This window comes from Amblyraja radiata, chromosome 11, assembly GCF_010909765.2.
Source record: "Amblyraja radiata isolate CabotCenter1 chromosome 11, sAmbRad1.1.pri, whole genome shotgun sequence".
In the NCBI taxonomy this organism is placed as follows: domain Eukaryota; kingdom Metazoa; phylum Chordata; class Chondrichthyes; order Rajiformes; family Rajidae; genus Amblyraja; species Amblyraja radiata.
In genome coordinates this window covers 39,842,567-39,863,072 of record NC_045966.1, presented here as the reverse complement: position 1 = coordinate 39,863,072, position 20,506 = coordinate 39,842,567, and the positions used below count along the sequence as shown (strand labels likewise).

Here is a 20,506-nt window from a genome sequence, read left to right as displayed (position 1 = left end):
TTTATTGGAGTCTCTGCCTTAAAAAGGCAGTCAGCATCATCAGAGACCTACACCATCTTGGCCACACACTCATTTTACTCCTGCCATCGGGGAGATGTTACAAGAGCCTGAAAACGGTAACGTCCAGGTTCAGGAACAGCTTCCCTTCTGCTTTCAGGCTATTAAACACTACAAACTCAAATAAGCTCTGAACTACTATGTTGTGTGTGTACTTGTACTGTGTGTTCAGTGTGCATATATACACACTGAACTTTTTTTTCTCTCGTTTATCATATTGTTTACAGTGCACTATGTGTACATATTCTGTTGTGCTGCAGCAAGTAAGAATTTCATTGTTCTATCTGGGACATATGACAACCAAACTCTCTTGACCATATTGAATGGCGGTGCTGGCTCGAAGGCCGAATGGCCTCCTCCTGTACCTACTTTGTGTTTCTATTCCGTCTCTCTCCGTCCCTCCCCACACTAGTTCTCCAACTATTTTCTGTCCTGATCAATTTTACTGATTGTAAGCCTCCTGGTCACCTTCCCCTCAGCCCATTCTACATTTCCCTATCAGTATCTGCTTTGATCCGTGGTTTTCACACCTCACCCTTGCATATCTCTAGTCTCCCTCTCCCCTGACTCTCAGGCTGGAGCAAAGATCCCATTAGCGAGCTACAGGATATTTGGTCTGGAGAAGGGTCTCGACATGAAACGTCCACCATTGCTTCCCTCCCCAGACGCTGCCCGTCCCGCTGTTTGTCACCAAAGATCCTATAGGATCTTATAGTAAGTGTGAGATATATCTTATCCCTCACAGTAAGTATCAAAGATCCTATAGCAGAGCCCAGGCCGCTGGAGGACTGGGCGCGCGGTGCAGGCCGGGCCGCTGGAGGACTGAGCGCGCGGTGCCGGCCGGGCCGCTGGAGGACCGGTGGTGGCAGGGGCACGATGGCGACGTCGCTCGGAGCCAACACGTACAACCGGCAGAACTGGGAGGACGCGGTGAGCGGCGGCGGCGGCGGGACCGGGGGACAGGGCTGAGGGTCACGGGGGCGATCCCGATCCCGAAGGCGATCCCTCCTCCCACGTACTCGGGACGGCCACCTGGAGCAGCCCGCGGCCTCGGGCCTGTGTCCGGGGGAAGGTCCCGGTCACAGAGCCGCTTCACCCCCCCCCCCCTCGGTCACAGACTCCTCCCCCCCCCCTCGGTCACAGAGCCGCTTCACCCCCCCCCCCCCCCCCCGAGAAGGAATGGGCGATGTTTCGGGTCGAGACCCTTCTTTAGACTGATGTCAGGGGAGGGAGCGCGACTAAGATACAATGTAGTTGGAGACAGTAAGACTAGTGGGAGAACTAGGAGGGGTGGAGAGAGAAAGCAAGAGCTATCTGAGAAGCCAGTGTTCATACCGCTGGGGTGTAAACTACACAAGCGAAATATGAGGTCAGATTGAGAATTTCGCATTTCGTTGTCTCTGTACTGTACACTGACAATGACAATTAAAGTTGAATCTGAATCAGAATGCGAGGGGGAGTTGAAGTGCTGAGCAACCGGGAGATTAGGTAGGTTAAGGCGGACTGAGCGGAGGTGTTCAGCGAAACGATCACCGAGCCTGTGCTTGGTCTCGCCGATGTACAGGATTTGGCACCTGGATCAACGGATGCAGTAGATGAGGTTGGAGGAGGTGCAAGTGAACCTCTGCCTCATCTGAAAAAACAGTGGGGGTTCTTGGACAGTCGAGGTGGGAGGTAAAGGGACAGGTGTTGCATCTCCTGTGTTGCAGGGGAAAATACCTAGTGAGGGGGTGGTTTGGGTGGGATGGGACGAGTTGACCTGGGTGTTGTGGAGGGAACGGTCTCTGAGGAAAGCAGAAAGCTTTGGAGATGGGAAGATGTGACCTGTCCTTTGATCCCGTTGGAGGTGGCGAAATGTTGGAGGATTATATGCTGTATGCGACGGCTGATGGGGTGGAAGGTGAGGACAAGGGGGACTCTGTCCTTGTTGCGAATGGGGGGAGGGGGAGCAAGAGCGGAGCTGTGGGATATCAAGGAGACCCTCGTGAGAGCCTCATCTATAATGGAAGAGGGGAACCCCCGTTTCCTAATGAATGAGGACATCTCCGATGCCCTAGTATGGAAAACCTCATCCTGGGTGTAGATGCGGCGTAGACGGAGGAATTGGGAGTAGGGGATAGAGTCTTTATAGGAAGCATGGTGGGAAGAAGTGTAGTCAAGGTAGCTATGGGAGTTCTGTGGAGAACATGGATGGGAGACGTGTCAGGACCCTCCGTCGGTCTGATTGTTGAGGGGAGAAAGCAGGAAAAGAGGTGGGAGAGGCATCAAGCTTGGCGAGTGATAGGTGGATACAGATGGGGGAGATGTTGTATGATAAATAGTGGAGTTGAAAAGGAGCCAAAAGGGTGTCACAAAATGAGAGAAGAGGAGTGAAATGCAAATGCGGAGGGATATGGGTGGAAAGGGAAGGTTATCAAATATCCCAAAATGGAACTATGTGTAAATGGAATATAAAGAAGGGTCTCGAGCCAAAACATCTCCAATTTGTTCTATCCAGAGATGCTGCCTGTCCTGCTGAGTTAGTCCAGCTTTTTATGTCAATCTTTGGTTTAAACCATCAGCTGCAGTTCTTTCTCTCACACGCGCGCGCACGCACATACTATTTAAACAGTGCCCTCCCTAATGTTTGGGACAAAGACCCATCATTTATTTATTTGCCTCTATACTCCACAATTTGAGATTTGTAATAAAAGAAAATCACATGTGGTTAAAGTGCACATTGTCAGATTTTAATATAGGCCATTTTTATACATTTTGATTTCACCGTGCAGAAATTGCAGTAGTGTTTATACATAGTCCCTCCCACTTTAGGGCACCATAATGTTTGGGACACAGCAATGTCATGTAAATGAAAGTAGTCATGTTCAGTACTTTGTTGCATATCCTTTGCATGCAATGACTGCTTGAAGTCTGCGATTCATGGACATCACCAGTTGCTGGGTGTCTTCTTTGGTGATGCTCTGCCAGGCCTGTATTGCAGCCATCTTAAGCTTATGCTTGTTTTGGGGGCTAGTCCCCTTCAGTATTCTCTTCAGCATATAAAAGACATGCTCAATTGGGTTCAGATCGGGTGATTGACTTGGCCACTCAAGAATTGACCATTTTTTAGCTTTGAAAAACTCCTTTGTTACTTTAGCAGTATGTTTGGGATCACTGTCGCTGTAGAATGAACCGCCGGCCAATGTGTTTTGAGGCATTTGTTTGAACTTGAGCAGATAGGATGTGTCTATACATTTCAGAATTCATTATGCCACTACCATCAGCAGTTATATCATCAATGAAGATAAGTGAGCCAATGCCTTCAGCAGCTATACATGCCCAGGCCATAACACCCCCACCACCGTGTTTCACAGATGACGTGGTATGCTTTGGATCTTGGGCTGTACTTTCTGTCCTCCATTTTTGCTCCTGCCATCACTCTGGTATAAGTTAATCTTCGTCTCATCTGTCCACAAGACCTTTTTCCAGAACTGTGGTTGCTCTTTTAAGTACTTTGTAGCAAACTGTAAACTGGCCATCCTATTTTTGCAGCTAACCAGTGGTTTGCATCTTGCAGTGTAGCCTTTGTATTTCTGTTCATGAAGTCTTCTGCGGACAGTGGTTATTGACAAATCCACACCTGACTCCTGAAGAGTGTTTCTGATCTGTCGGACAGGTGTTTGGGGATTTTTCTTTATTATTCTTCATAATGATGTTCCAAACAGTTGATTTTGGTAAGCCTAAGGTTTGGCTGATGTCTCTAACAGTTTTATTCTTGCTTCTCAGACTCACAATGGCTTCTATGACTTTTATTGGCACAACTTTGGTTCTCATGTTGATAAACAGCAATAAAAGTTTCCAAAGGTGATGGAAAGAATAGGTGCTGAGAGCTCTCTTATACCTGCATTAAGGAGGCATTTAAACACACCTGAGCAATTACAAACACCTGTGAAGCCATGTGTCCCAAACGTTAAGGTGCCCTGAAATGGGTGGACTATGTCTAAACACTGCTGTAATTTCTACATGATGAAACCAAAATGTATAAAAAGACCCTTTAATAAAATCTGACAATGTGCACTTTAACCACATGTGATTTTTTTTAAATTACAAATCTCAAGTTGTGGAGTACAGAGGCAAATAAATAAATGATGGGTCTTTGTCCCAAACATTATGGAGAGCACTGTGTGTGTATATATATATATATATATATATATATATATATATATATATATATATATACACACACACACACACACACTAACACAAAAGATAATAGTACTAAGACAAAAATAATGGCAAGTCTATGTTGTTCGCTTATTTAGAGGTGTGGAGTTATTTGGCAGTTGTAGTATTTAATAGGCTGATGGTCATTCCACTGAGTTACTACAGCATTCTGTGTGTATCTAACCACCACTAAAACAGGCGTGGAAGGTTACAGATCCAATGCATGCAAATGGGATTAGTTTAGATGGGCACTAGGGTCAGCGTGGATGTAGTGGGCTGAAGTTCCTACATCTGTTATGTGACTCTGTCCTGAAATCAAACTTGTCTCTCCTTCCACCTATCTTGCCGGGCTTTGTCTCGCCCCCACCTCTCTTCCAGCTTTCTCCCTCCCACCACATTCAGTCTGGAAAAAGTATAACAACGTCTTTAAATTTGCCAACCACTCTACTGTTGGGAGGTGGATTATAGGTAACAATGAGTTGAGGAGGGAAACCTGTCGTCTAACTGGTGCCAGAACAACAACCTTCCTCACGAAGTCCACACTTGGGTCTCACTTCTTCCAATCCCCATTCTCCCTTTAACTCAAACTTCCATAACCTTATCCTCCACAAAATCCACTCTGGTGCCGCCAATCATTCTCCTGCTCACTCTCGTCAAACTTAGACCCCTGTCCGCACAAGGCTTCTCTTTAGTTGGTGATAAGACGGATCAGTTGCCTGCTAACAGCTGGCAAGAAACTGTCTCTGAATCTGGAGGTGTGTGTTTTCACATTTCTGTACCTCTTGCCTGATGGGAGAGGGGAGAAGAGGGAGTGGCCAGAGTGAGACTGGTCCTTGATTATGCTGGTGGCCTTGCCGAGGCAGCATGAAGTGTTGATGGAGTCAATGGAAGGGAGGTTGGTTTGTGTGATGGTCTAGGCTGCATCCATGATTCTCTGTAAATTCTTGTGATCTTGGATGGAGCTGTTCCCCAACCAGGCTGTGATACATCCCGATAATATGCTTTTTAAGGCGCTTTTCACTGTATCTCAGCACACATGACAATATCAAACCTAAACCTAAATCTTGAACCACGGCCGTCTAGTTTTAGACTCCCCTGCTGTGAGAGAGAGAGCGAGAGAGACCCCGGCTATATGCATCATTCCAGTTTCTTCACGTTTTCCCCTCAGTGATGCAATGATCAGCCTCTGTTTTCTTGGTGTAACTAAGACTTCTCTCTTTTTACAAGCAGGATTTTCCGATTCTGTGTCAAACATGCCTCGGGGAGAATCCGTACATTCGCATGGTAAGTTTTTTCATTCTCTCGTCGGTGTGAAGGTTCGGGGAGAGGTGTTGTGTTGTGTGGCTGAAACGGACAAATCCTTTATCATGACATCTTGATCTCTTCTGTGAACTAAACACAAAGTGCTGGAGGAGTCCCACAGGTCAGGCAGCATCTGCGGAGGGAATGGACAGTGGACGTTTTCGGTCGGGACCCTTCAGTCCAGGTTCCTCCAACATTCAACACTTTATCAAGTGCAGTCATCTCCATTCCTGAGTCCCCCATTTTGATTCATCCCCCCTCTCCCCATCTTATGTGACTCCCTTTTGTCTCCTTTTTACCTCCAGCCTTTGTCACTTATTCCACTCATTGCCAATGACCCTCACCCCCTCACCTTTATCCATCCTATTACTCACCAGGCTTTGTTCCAGCACCACCACATTCTTACTTAGTTGGATAAAGGTAAAACTATCATTAATTTCATACACGGTGGTGAGGCCACACTTGAAGTTTGCACGTTCTCTCTGTGACTACTTATGTTTCCTCCAGGTGCTCTGGTGTTGTCCCATAACCCAAAGATGTGCGAGTTTGTAGGATAATTGTCCCCCTGTAAATTGCCCCTGGTGTGTAGGGAGTGGTTGGGAAAGTGAGATGACATAGAACTAGTGTGAACGGGTAATGGATCGTCAGCGCGGTGTCTCTAAGCTAAACGTAACTATTGTTTTTATTTGTGATTTCAGACAAAAGAGAAATATGGGAAAGAGTGCAAGGTGCGTATGTCTCTAGTTAAATGCACGGTTCTCTCTCCCTCTCCTCTTCACCCTGGATTAGAGTCATACAGCGCGGAAAACAGGCCCTTCAGCCAACTTGCCCACACCGACCAACTTGCCCCATCTACACTAATCTCATCTGCCTGTGTTTGGCCCATATCCCCCTAGACCTGTACTATCCATGTACCTGTCTAAATGTTTCTTAAAAGTTGCGACATTACCTGCCTCAACTACTTCCTCCGGCTGCTCGTTCCATACACCCACCACCCTTTGTGTAAAAAAGTTACCACTCAGATTCCTATTAAATCCTTTTCTCTCACCTTAAACTTATGTCTTCTGGTTCTCGATTCCCCTACTGGGCAAGACTGTGCATCTACCCTCTATTCCTTTAGTCTATTCCTCTTATTATTTTATTTTGATGGTATTGTGCACAAATTCTCATACCAGGACACAAGCATGTTGTTGTATCCACAAGGAACAGCAGATGCTGGTGTACATAAATAGACACAAATAGTAACACAGCGGGTCTGGAGAACCTGGATAGGTTTCGGGTCGGGACCCCCCCTTCAGACTGATCGTTGTAAGGGGGAAAGCTGGAAGAGGGAGGAGGGGCCGGGCAAAGCCAGGCAAGTTCTTGCTAGATACAGTTGAGGGGGTGAGGTGAAGAATGGTCCCAACTTCTCCAGAGTTACTGTATGACCTTCTAACTGTCCAACCCGTCACCTATCCATGTTCTCCGGAGATGCTTCCTTACCTGCTGAGTTACTTCAGCACTTTGTGTTTTTTTTTAGTAAGCTAGCATCTGCTGTTCCTAGGGACTCCCGAGTGATAGGTGGGTGCAGGTGAGGAGGATTAGATTGGCAGATGGGTGAACAAATGCCAGAAAAATTAAGAAAGCAAAAGGCGGTGAGGTGCTGCCTGACCCGCTGGCTTACTCCAGCACTTTGTATCTGCAGTTGGTTGTTTCGCCCTTCTCTTCACTCCTCCCTCCATCTACTTCATTCCTATTTCCCTCCCCCCATCACTCTTCCCTTCATCCCATTCACTCCTCACTCCCTCCCCGTTCACTCTTCCCTACACTCTCCTCTCCAGATCTGCTCCAGGCCCTTCACGGTGTTCCGCTGGTGCCCGGGAGCGCGGATGCGTTTCAAGAAGACGGAGGTGTGCCAGACCTGCAGCAAGCTGAAGAACGTGTGTCAGACGTGCCTGCTGGACCTGGAGTATGGTGGGTGGCAGGGAGACAAGGGGGGGGGGGGGGGCAGGTGAAGCCGATGCAGTTGAATAGTAGCCTCTAGCTGTGAGCACCCAGGGACAGGGAAAACAACGGGTGAGTGGTTTGCCTGTCGCCCTGTCCTGAGGGTCGCTGGGGTCATGGGTCCTCAGGGGTCGTGGATCCTAAGTTTAGAAAAGTGACTTTTTGAACTGCTCCGAGTATTAAAACTGGCCACCGGTGCTCAAAGTTTGGCTTTTAGTTTAGTTCAGAAATACAATATGGAAGCAGGCTATGGACCCACCTCCAAACCCGCACGTCTTTGGAATGTGTGAGGAAAGCGGAGCACCCACAGAAAACCCACACGGTCACAGGGAGAACGTACAAACTCTACACACAGACAACTGCTGTCTTGCAGCGTCAGAGACCCAGGTTCCATCCTGACTAAGGGTGCTGTCTGTGGAGTTTGCACACGCGGTCAGCGTGGGGTTTCTCCAGGTGCTCTGGTTTCCTCCCACATCCAGGCTGATCAATTTTTCACACTAGTTTTGAGATTAAATGCAGGAAGGATGTGGATCATGTGCAGGCTGATAAGAGTGGCGCCATGTTCAGCATGAACTTTGTGGGCCGAAGGGCCTGTTCCTGTGCTGTACTATTCTACACTTTATGTAACAATTACTGGCCACACCAGTAGTCCCACATTCCAAAAAATAAATTAAAAAATACATTCAATTCAGAATATTAATTGGTAAGTTGCTGAATACATGGCGTTGGAGTGTTGCGCTGAAGCTGGTTAAAGTTGATCTTGGCGGCACAGTGAGAGGCACTTATCAACGAGCACATTCGGTTTATATGGGTGGCACAGTGATGCAGCGGTAGAGCTAGAGACCCGGGTTTGATCCTGACCACGGGTGATGTTTGTACGGAGTTTGTCCATTCTCCCTGTGATTGCGTGAGTTTACTCCAGGTGCTCCGGTTTTCCTCCTACATCCCAAAGATGTACAGGTTTGTAAATTGTAAATTATTCCTAGTATGTATGATAGTGTTAATTTACGGGGTGATCGTTGGTTGGTGCAGACTGCGCTGTAACTCAAAAGTCTAAAGTCGTGTCTGATCTCCACCCTGACAGGTTTGCCTATCCAGGTGCGCGATGCAGGAATCTCCCTCAAGGATGAGATGCCCAAATCTGATGTAAATAAGGAGTATTACACGCAGAACATGGAGAGAGAGGTAACTATCTTCATCCCCTTAGGTTTAAGTTTATTATTGTCACGTGTAAAACTTTGTTTCACATGCTATCGAAACAGATACAAATACAATCAAGTCAAATTCAAGTACATAGGTAGCGCAAAGGAGAAGATACAGAGTGCAAAATATGGTTCTCATCTTTGTAACGCACCAGTTGCTGAGACAAAGTCCAATGACTGCAAAGGGGCTGAGGTGAATCAGACAGTACCTTAAGTCTGGGCTGTGTGATGGATTGGGCTACATCCATAACTCCCTGCACTTTCTAGCGGTTGTCTGGTGTTGCTGATTGACAAATGTTATCGCAAACTTGTGCCGTGTATAATTGAAATAAGAACGCACTGCTTTCCTTCATTGTTATTGAGGTTGCATTTTGGGACAGCTATGGGATAGGGTTGTGGGTTGAATTTTAGCTTGGACCTTAGTTTACATTTGAGTTTGTGTTTCGTCTTTGAGGTTTGGTTGGTATTAGGGTTGGGTTTTGGAGTTTAGGGGTTGGGGTTTAAGGATTAGGGTTGGATTTTAGGGGTTGGGGCTTTGGGTTGGGGTTTAGGGTTGGAGTGTAGGGGTTGGGGTTTAGGGTTGGAGTGTAGGGGTTGGGGTTTTGTACTGGGGTTTTGGTTTGGGGGTTTTGTGTTGAGGATTTTGGTAGGAGTTGAGTTTTGGGTTTGAGTTGATTGTGGGGCTGATGCTCTGCTGTCTCTGCAGATCCAGAACTCGGACGGGACGAGGCCGGTGGGAGCGCTGGGCAAGGCCACCAGCTCCAGTGACATGTTGCTGAAACTGGCCCGGACCACCCCTTACTACAAACGCAACCGGCCCCACATCTGCTCGTTCTGGGTCAAGGGGGAGTGCAAGCGCGGCGAGGAGTGTCCATACAGGTACGGCAGGCGGGTGGAAGGTGGGGCTGAATCGTGGAGTCATTCAAACAGGATGCCCCATCTACACTAGTCCCACCTGCCTGTGTTTGGCCCATGTCCCTCTAAACCTTTCCTATCCATATTCCAGTCCAAATGCCTTTTGAATGGTGTTCTAGTACCTGCCCCAACTACCACCGCTGGCAGCTCATTCCATGCACCCATCACCCTCTGTTTGGCAACAAGTTACCCCTCAGGTTACTATTAAATATTTCCCCTCTCACCTTAAAACGATGCCCTCTGGTTCTTGATTTCCTTTACCCAAAGACTCTGCATTCACCCTCTCTGTTCCCCACCCTCCATTTCTTTCCCTCCCCTGTGCCCCACCTGGACACGAGTCTATTACTACCCTCCCCTCTATCTACATTCCTTCCTTTAGCCTGGCAATTTGCAGCTATTCAATCCTTTTGTCTCATACCTTCTGTCTTTTCATCCCTGGCCTTTGTCCAGCCATCCGCCTGGCAAAAACACCTTCCACCTGTCTCCACCTATCACTCGCCAGACTTTCTGCTTTCCCACCTCTCTTACAGCTCTCTGTTTTCTACACTGAGTATAGACGGAGGGAAGTCATGTTGCCGTTATGTAAGACGTCGGTGAGGCCACGTTTACAGTTTAGTGTTCAGTTCTGGCCACCATGCTAGAGGAAAGATGTCATCAATTTGGAAAGGGTTCAGGGAAGATTTATGAGGATGTTGCCAGAACGTGAGGGTCTGAGCTACTGGGAGTGGTTGTGAAGGCTGGGACTCTTATTCCTTGGAGCGCAGGAGGATGAGGGGGGATGCTATAGAGGTGTATAAAATCATGAGAGGAATAGATCGGGCAGACACAGAGTCTCTTCCCCAGAGTAGGGGAATCATGAACCAGAGGACATAGGTTTAAGGTGAGGAGGGAGAGATTTAATAGGAATCTGAGGAGTAACTTTTCCACACTGTGGTAGATTATGGAACATGCTGCTGGAGGAGGTAGTTGAGGCAGGGACTATTGCAACATGTAAGAAACATTTAGGCAGGTTTAGAGGGACATGGGCCAAATGCAGGCAGGTGGGACTAGTGCAGATGGGGTTTGTTGATTGGTATGGTTCGGTTGGGCTGAAGAGCTTGTTTCCATGCTGTATGACTATGACATTGTAAAGCCCTCGCCTTGCTGTGTGTTGCGTGCAGGCACGAGAAGCCGACGGACCCTGACGACCCTCTGGCTGACCAGAACATCAAGGACCGCTACTACGGCATCAACGACCCGGTAGCGGACAAGCTGCTGAAGCGAGCGGCCACCATGCCCAGGCTCGACCCCCCCGAGGACAAAACCATCACCACCCTGTACGTGGGGGGGCTCGGCGAGCAGATCTCCGAGACCGAGCTGAGGTGAGAATGTGGGGCATGCAGGGGATCACTGCAGTCAGCTTGTTGGAAACTTTGCTAAAAAGGCATTTGTAGTCAATAGAGTCACACAGCCTGCAATTGTCAACGACTAGAGGGCACAGGGTTACAGTGAGAGGGGCAAACATTTAAAGGCGATGTGTGGGGCATATTGTTTACACAGAGGGTGCAGGGTGCCTGGAACGCGCTGCCAAGGGGTAGTGGTGGAGGCAGATGCTCAATGGAAGTGAGGTTGGACGGCACGGTGGCGCAGCGGTAGAGTTGCTGCCTTACATCGCCAGAGACCGGGGTTTGATCCTGACTCCGGGTGCTGTCTGTACGGAGTTTGCATGTTCTCCCTGTGACTGCGTGGGTTTTCTCCAGGGGCTTGGGCTTTATCCCACATTCCAAAGACGTACAGGTTTGTAGCTAATTTGGCTTCGGTATGGATTGCAAATTGACCCTAGTGTTAGTGTGCGGGGCGATCACTGGTCGGCGCAGACTCGGTGGGCAGATGGGCCTGTTTCCTCCCTGTATCTCTACAGAGCAAAGTCTAAAGCTGCTGTAGCCATTAGACTTCAGAGATACAGAACGGAAACATGCTCTACGGCCACTGACGACCAGCGATCACCCCGTACCAAAGCCAAATAATCTACAAACCCGCTCTAAACGAAACTAAAGGAGGCGAGGTTGGTTTGCGTGATGGTCTGGGCATAGATGGCTTGGCATCATGTTTGGCGTGGACACTGTGGACCGTGCGGCCGGTTCCCGCGTGGCGCTGCTGCATGTTGTGTGTGACGCGGCGGGTGTTTTTGTGTGTGACAGGAACCACTTCTACCAGTTTGGGGAGATCCGCTCCATCACGGTGGTGCAGAGGCAGCAGTGCGCCTTCATCCAGTTCGCCATCAGGCAGTCGTCGGAGCTGGCCGCCGAAAAATCCTTCAACAAGCTCATCATCAATGGACGGCGACTCAATGTCAAGTGGGGCCGGTGAGTGGGGAACCCAGCGGGGGGGTGGAGGTGGGGTGTGGGCCTGGATAGTGTGGGGAACCGGGGGGGGGGGGGCTGGATAGGGTGGATGTGGAGAGGATGTTTCTAATAGTGGGAGAGTCTAGGACCAGAGGGCACAGCCTCAGAATAAAAGGACATACCTTTACAAAGTAGATGAGGAATTTATGTAGCCAGATGGTGGTGAATCTGTGGAATTCATCGTCACAGACGGCGGTGGAGACCAACTGACTGGGTATTTTTAAAGCAGAGATTGACGGGATTAGTACGGGTGTCAGGGGTTACGGGGAGAAGACAGGAGAATGGCATTGAGGGAAAGATAGATCAGCCATGATTGAATGGTGGAGTAGACTCAACCTGACCTCTTATGGCATGGTTATGAACAAATGGGTGGTTGATGGTGTGTGATTCCCAAATTAGATCCCAAGCGGCCAGAGGAAAGGACAAGGAGAAGGATCCGAACATTACAGAGTCCGGCATGAAGTTGGAGCCCGTTCCCGGGCTACCTGGAGGTGAGCCTCCAGAGGGTGCTTAACGAGACGGCCGCGGGTTTGTCTGTCCCGGGAGAAGGAGCGGGGTGGTGGGGTTCTCTCTCTCTCTCCCATGCACGTCTAACTCTCTCTCTCTCTCTCTCTCTCTCTCTCCCCCCGCAGCGTTGCCGCCACCCCCGGTGTCGATGGAGGAGGAAACGGCCACCAACTTCTTCAACCTGCCGCCCAGTGCCCCGCCCGCCGTGGTCAACATATCACTGCCCCCTCCCCCGGGACTGGCACCCCCGCCACCACCAGGTACTGACCCTCCCGTCACCCCATCCCCACCCTCGACGCCTCCGCACAGCTCTCCCCATCCTGGGCACAGGGAATCCCTGGAGAGGGGGGCGCGAGGCCGTGTAAAACTACAGGGGGGGGGGGGGGGCGCCAATGTCAATGGGCAAAGGATCCTCACTTAAACCTTGTGTATACTTGGTTTAGTTTAGTTTACTCTAGTTTAGGTTAGTACACTGGTTTATTTAAATCTACTCTAGTTTATTTTAGTTTATTCTAGTTTAGTTTAGTCTATTGTCACATGTACCAAGGTACAGTGAAAAGCTTTTTGTCGTGTGCTATCCAGTCAGCCGAAAGACTATAGATGATTACAATCAAGCCGATCACAGTGTACAGATACAACGGTCTCCAATGAGGTAGATGGGAGATCAGGACCGCTCTCTAATTGGTAATAGCATGGTTCAGTTGCCTGATAACAGCTGGGAAGAAACTGTCCCTGAATCTGGAGGTGTGCGTTTTCATACTTCTGTACCTCTTTCCTGATGGGAGAGGGGAGAAGAGGGAATGACCGGGGTGAGACTGGTCCTTGATTATGCTGCTGGCCTTGCTGAGGCAGCGTGAAGTGTAGATGGAGTCAGTGGAAGGGAGGTTGGTTTGTTGAACACGATTTCTGCTGTCACTAACTCTCTCTCTCTCCGTCCCGCAGGTTTTGGACACGCCCTGTTCCACGGCATGCCTCCACCGCCGCCGCCCTTCCTCCGGGCTCCGGGTCCCATCCACTACCCCTCGCAGGACCCCCAGCGGATGGGCGCCCACACGAACAAAGCCAACAGCGCCTAACTCCAGCCTGTCCTTCCTCTCCTCTCCCTCCCTCCACCCCTCCTCATGTCCCTGCCAGCCCCTGGTGCCGAGCGGCAGTGACAAACCAGAGATTCCCACGACCGACGAGAGGCCCGTTTGCAAAGCCCCCGACCATTCCAGCTGTGCTCGTTTTTTGTACGTTAAGGAAATTAGTGAGTCTAGTTTTTATTTCTCTGGTCCTATCTTAAGAAGGTGTAAATGTCGGTTCTCAAGAGCTGTTGGTGAAGACAGGAGCTGGGCTGCGTCGGACCTGTGCTTGGTTTCTGGGTTAACATCTCCCAGAGAAAGACCCTGCCCCAGACTCCACTTGGGAAGATGTCCCCCTGCCTCTTGGGGATGAGCCCCCTGCTTATCTGAACCTGTCCCCTCTTTGTCACCCATTTCCCCAAAGGCCACGGTAGATGGTGAGACACAGGCCGCCATCAACGTCACTTCCAAGTCTCAGCTGCTGGGAAACTCTGTGGGAGATTCTGATCATCTGAGCTGTGGGACGCTGATATGGGTCAGGCTCGTAGCTGTTTGTGGATGCCCCAGAGGAAGCAGAGTGAGCAGATGGGCAGAGTAAGCGTATAAAAGAACAATTAACACACACCTATCATCGGCGACTTCAGCTGTACAACAGTAATCGGTTCTTAACCGTTGCCTGGGTGTGGTCAGCATGTTTGGGGGGGGGGGGGGTGATGGAGAAGGATTGGGGTGGGGGTGGTGTTTAGTGCCTGCTTTTGTCCTCTGCTTCCTTCTATCCTGTGCCCGTGGAGGTGGGCTTCAGATCCAGGGAGCGGGAGAGGCCAGGGTTGCAATTATGGTGCTGTGTTTTACATTGGAAATGCCAAAGACCTGTGTGTATTGAATCAAAACATCTATTAATTCCCCTCACTGCAGCTCTCTCAATAGAATGGATGGCGCAGCGGGTAGAGCCGCTGCCTCACAGTGCCAGAGTCCAGGGTTTGATCCTGACCTCGGGTGCTGTCTGACTGTGTGGAGTTTGCCATTCTCCCTGTGACCGCGTGGGTTTCCTCCAGGTGTTAAGGTTTCCTTCCACGTCTCCAAAGACATGCAGATTTAGTAGGATAATTGGCCGTCTGTACAGTTTTTAGTTTTAGAGATACAACGTGGAAATAGGCCCTTCAGCCCACCAAGTCCACGCCGTCCAACAATGACCCATACATTAGTTCTGTCCTACAGACCAGGGACAATTTTACAGAAGCCAATTGACCTACAAACCTGCACGTCGTTGGCATGTGGGAGGAAACCAGAGCACCCGGAGAAAACCCACGTGGTCACAGGGAGAACGTACAACTCGCACACATTCAGCAACTGAGGTCAGGATAGTTCCCAGGTCTCTGGTGCTGTAAGGCAGCAACTCTACCGCTGTGCCACGGTGCTGCCCCAAGTTGCCCCTAGTGTGCGGGGAGTGGATGAGAAAGTGGCAGAACATGGAACTCGTGTGTGAAGGGGTGATCGCTGGGTTGACTTGGACTCGGTGGCCCATTGGGGCAGTTTCAATGCTGTATCTCTAAACTAAGCTAATCTCTGACTGTTTTCACACGGGGGAGAACCCTGAAGCTGCCTCCGTTGTGTGACTGCCCCGTTGCTAAGAAAGTTAATTCTCAACATCACACGCTGCGACCCCACCCGCCTACCAAAAAAACCTTGTCCCAGTTTGTATTCCTCACCTCCAGCCTCAGACACTTCCCCCTCCCAGTGTCTCCGCCTCTGAACGCGTGCGGCTGTGGAATTGTGTCCACTTGTACAGGTCAACCACCAATTTTACAGCACCGTTAGGTCCACAGCTTTGCCGGTTTATCCATTTTGCTGGACCAACGGAGGTCACGGCCTCGCCTAGGCTGTTGGGGGGGGGGGGCTCACATTTGACCTGCAGAGCGGCCACGGAAGTTCCGATGAGGTAGAGATCGGCCGCCTCACCCGGCCTAGGCGCCAGTTTCGGGGGGAGGGGAAGGGAGGGGGGGGGGCTCGGGTGCTCAAGAGCACTTGTAATTTTTTTCGGATTAAAAGAGGTGCCAGAACACCAGTTGCGGTAAAATCAGTGGTGGACCTGTGGAGATGGTTAGCTTGGGCCAAGTCTAATGCCCAGCGCAGAGATAATGATCAGTCACTAGTAACACTGTGCTAACATTTATTGGTCATTTACACTTATAAAGGTTCATCTTCTTTTTAAATGGCTTTGGAGTCTAATTTATTTAATGCTGCCTTTCGGATAGAGCCGCTGCCTCACAGCGCCAGAGACCCAGGTTCGATCATGACCGCTGGAGCCACCTGTGTGGGCGTGTGTCTGCCTGCCTGTGTGTGTGTGTATGCCTGCCTCGGTCTGTGTGTGTGTGTGTGTCTGCCTGCCCAGGGCTCATACGGTCCTTGAAAGTCCTGGAATTTGAAACTATTTTTCAAGGCCTTGATAGTCCTTGAAAGTCATTGAACATTCGTATTTATGATAAAAAGTATTTAGCATGAATTATGCAGTAATGTGGCGTTTTTTCATCAAGCTTATAATGTGTATTTTTATTAAAAGTCGGGAACATTGTTAGATATGTTTGCGAACAATGTTCCCTGTAGGAGGGAGGGGAGGAGCACTGGGACCCAGCAGTCAGACCACATGCTGTGTGCCCCGCCTGGGGAGATGGTGAGATTCGGCAGCCGCGACTCTCTTTCTCTCTTTTTCTCTCTCTTTCTCTCTCTGTCTCTCTCTCTGTCTCTCTCTCTCTCTTTCTTTCTCACTTTCTCTCTCTCTCTCTCTCTCTCTCTGAGTGTGTGAAACCTCACTTCCAGAGGGAAGTGCTTCAAAGAGTTTGTGGCCAGGGTGAGGGGTCAGAGATGATCTTACCTGCTCGCTTCCTGGCCCTTGCAGTGTACAGTTTGTCAATGGGGGGGGGGAAGTTGCAGCCAACAACCTTCACTGATGATTGAACGATTCTCTGCAGCCTCCGGGTGTTGTGCTTGGTGGCTGAGCCAAACCAGACCATGATGGAAAAGGTGAGGACAGACTCTATGATGGCAGTATAGAATTGGACCATCATTGCCTGTGGCAGATTGTATTTTCTCAGCTGCCGCAGGAAGTACATCCTCTTGTGCCTTTTTGACTGTGGAGTTGATGGTGGCCCCCCATTTCAGGTCCTTGGAGATGATGGTAACAAGGAACTTCTTTAAGTCACGCTGCTCACTCCCACTCTCCTGGGCTTAACTCCACTGGGTGCTAGTGCCCGTCTGCCCAGCCTTGCTAACCTCAGTGGCTGCTCCACTGACTCTTCCCCCATCCCCTTCCAACTATGTCACCCCCGCTCTTCCCCACCCACATTACAGCCCTCTCTCCCCCACCACCCCTCCAACACCCACAACCCCCCCCCCCCCTACACATCGCCCTGTCCCCAGTCCACCCACCTGCCTTCCTCTGGCCCCAACTCCCATCCCTGCCGGGTTTTCACCACCCCCCCCCCGACCTCCCACACCGAACGGTCTGTCCTCAGCAGAGGTCTTACCTTTGTCCCCCTCCGTCCCCATCTCAATGAGTTCCGCGCCCACCATGACTTGGAGCGCTTCTACCGTCGCCTCCGCCTCACAGTGCACTTCCATGGGAAGGAGTCCTCGCCCCCCAATGATGACCCTTTTCCCCGTCTCCAACGCACCTCCTCCTCGTGGAACCCCTCTCGTAAAGTTCCGGCTCTGGAACTCTTTATCCAGAACTGCCGCCGCGACGTCAACCGCCTCAACTTCTCCACTCCCCTGTCTCACTCCAATCTCTCCCCCCCCCTGAACGCACTGCCATTGAATCACTCCGCAAAAACCCAGATTGGGTTATCAAACCAGCCGACAAGGGAGGTGCCGTGGTAGTCTGGCGCGTCGATCTCTACAAAGCTGAGGCCACGCGCCAACTCTCGGACACCTCCTCCTACTTACCCTTGGACCATGACCCCACTGACGAGCACCAGGCCACCATATCTAGCACCATCACCGACTTCATCAATTCCCATGCCCTGCCCGACCAAGCTTCCAACCTCATCGTTCCCCAGCCCCGCACGGCCCGTTTTTACCTTCTCCCCAAAATCCACAAACCCGGCTCTCCCGGCAGACCCATTGTCTCTGCGTGTTCGTGCCCCACCGAACTCATCTCCACATACCTTGAATCCATACTATCCCCCTTGGTCAAATCCCTCCCCACCTATGTTCTAGACACCTCAGAGACTCTCCGCCGCCTCCGCGCATTCCACTCTCTAGGCCCTCACCCCCTCATCTTCACCATGGACGTCCAGTCACTCTACACCTCCATCCCCCACCAGGATGGCCTCAAAGCCCTCCGGTTCTTCCTCGACCAGAAGAGCAACCTATACCCAGCCACTGACACCCTCCTCCACCTAGCGGAGTTGGTCCTCACCCTCAACAACTTTACGTTTGACTCCTCCCATTTCCTCCAAACACAAGGCGTAGCTATGGGCACACGCATGGGCCCCAGCTACGCCTGCCTCTTTGTCGGGTACGTTGAACAATCCTTGTTCAATACGTACCAGGGCCCCATCCCCGACCTCTACCTCCGTTACATTGACGACTGCTTTGGGGCCACCTCCTGCACCCACACACAACTGACTGACTTCATCCACTTCACCACCAACTTCCATCCGGCACTCCAATACACCTGGACCATTTCCGACACTTCCCTACCATTCCTTGACCTCACCATCTACATCGCAGGGGACAGACTTCTGACCGACATACACTACAAACCAACTGACTCACATGGCTATCTGGACTACACGTCTTCCCACCCTGCCCCCTGTAAAGACTCCATCCCCTACTCCCAATTCCTCCGCATACGCCGCATCTGCTCCCAGGATGAGACGTTCCACACCAGGGCATCGGAAATGTCCTTGTTCTTCAGGGAATGGGGATTCCCTTCGCCACCATAGATGAGGCTCGCACCAGGGTCTCATCCATACCCCGCAACACTGCTCTCTCTCCCCATCCCCGCACTCGCAACAAGGGCAGAGTCCCCCTAGTCCTCACCTTTCACCCCACCAGCCGGCAAATACAACAAATAATCCTCCGCCACCTCCAACGTGACCCCACCACTCGCCACATCTTCCCATCTCCCCCTATGTCTGCCTTCCGCAAAGACCGCTCCCTCCGCAACTCCCTTGGCAATTCTTCCCTTCCCTCCCGTACCACCCTCTCCCCGGGCACTTTCCGTTGCAATCGCAAGAAATGCAACACCTGTCCCTTCACCTCCCCCCTCGACTCCATTCAAGGATCCAAGCAGTCGTTCCAGGTGCGACAAAGGTTCACCTGTATCTCCTCCAACCTCATCTACTGCATCCGCTGCTCTAGATGTCAGCTGATTTACATCGGGGAGACTAAGCGAAGGTTGGGCGATCGTTTCGCCGAACACCGCTCAGTCCGCAATAACCTACCTGAACTCCCGGTGGCTCAGCACTTCAACTCCCCCTTCCATTCCCAATCCGACCTCTCTGTCCTGGGTCTCCTCCATTGCCAGAGTGAGCAACACCGGAAATTGGAGGAACAGCACCTCATATTCTGCCTGGGTTGCTTGCGTCCGGATGGCATTAACATTGAATTCTCCCAGTTTTGCTAGCCCTTGCTGTCTCCTCCCCTTCCTTAACTCTCGAGCTGTCTCCTCCCATCCCCCCGCCCTCGGGCTCCTCCTCCTCCCTTTTTCCTTCCTTCTCCCCCCCCCACCCCCCATCAGTCTGAAGAAGGGTTTCAGCCCGAAACGTCGCCTATTTCCTTCGCTCCATAGATGCTGCTGCACCCGCTGAGTTTCTCCAGCATTTTTGTGTACCTTCGATCTTCCAGCATCTGCAGTTCCTTCTTGAACACTTCTTTAAGTCACATCTGTGGAGTCCTTTGACTGTGGTGTTGCTGATGGTGAGTGGGATGAGCTCTCCTGAAGTCTACGATCAATTCCACTGTCTTAAGAGCATTGAGCTCCAGGTTGTTACAAAGGCACCAGGACGCCAGCTGTGACACTTCCTGTCTGTAGACAGACACCTCCCCATCCTGGATCAGTCCAATCAAGGTTGTGTCGTCTGCAAATTTGAGAAGCTTGACAGAGGAGTCTAGAGGTGCAGTCGTTGATGTAGGGGGCGCTGTCCTGTGCACGGCTGCCCAGCCAGCAGCTGTCTGTCTCTTCATCTTTTATTTTTTATTTTTAGTTAGTTAAGTGTTTTGTTTGGAGGTCTAGACTTTTTTATGTGGGTGGTGGGGGGGGGGGGGGGGGGAACTACCTTTCAGGGTCCCTACCTGGTCGGAGAGGCAGCTTTTCTCAGGGCTGCTGCTTCGACCCGTCCTCGCGGCCTACCAGCGGGCCTGGAGCGGCGTTTCCTGTCGGGGACCGCCCAGAACCTCGGCTTCGGCGGCGGCACAGCGCTGGAGCGCTATCGTGGAGCGGGCGATGCCTTGCCCGGGTCGCCGCGCTACAGTGAGCTGAAGATCGCTGAGGAAAACATCGCGGAGCTGCGGGACTGTGGAGCGACCAGCTGCGGGCGGCGGCGCTGAACTTAACAACGGGAGCCTGGGACCTCTAGATGAGATCGCCAGATGTGGAGCTCCAACCGGCGCGGCCTTGTTGGCTTCGGAAGCCGCGGCCTCCACTACGGAAGCGGCCGTTCCAGGGTTCCCAGGCCGCTGAGAGGACTCTCCCGACGCCAGAGTAACATCACCCGGCGAGAATGGCCTGGAACATCGGGCCTCCGTAAAGGCAACTGTGGAGGCCTCAATAGGCCCGATTATGGGTGAACTGGGGTTGGGGACTGGACTTTGTGCCTTCCCTCATGGTAGGAGCCATTGTGGGGGGATGTTCTTTGTTTAAGACTCTTATTGGTGTTATGTCTGT

At 51.0% G+C, this 20,506-nt stretch overlaps 1 protein-coding gene across 1 annotated transcript; it reads left to right on the top strand.

The window, feature by feature from the left end:
- The first annotated feature begins 858 nt into the window (after window positions 1-858).
- Window positions 859-15,833, top strand: rbm22 (RNA binding motif protein 22). The gene is made up of 11 exons (XM_033029751.1): window positions 859-987; window positions 5,491-5,544; window positions 6,261-6,290; window positions 7,383-7,515; window positions 8,630-8,730; window positions 9,454-9,626; window positions 10,823-11,023; window positions 11,843-12,007; window positions 12,446-12,537; window positions 12,679-12,813; window positions 13,496-15,833. Exons 1-11 carry the CDS (start codon window positions 934-936, stop codon window positions 13,627-13,629), a joined length of 1,272 nt encoding a protein of 423 aa, XP_032885642.1. The 5' UTR covers window positions 859-933; the 3' UTR covers window positions 13,630-15,833.
- The last annotated feature ends 4,673 nt before the right edge of the window (window positions 15,834-20,506 follow it).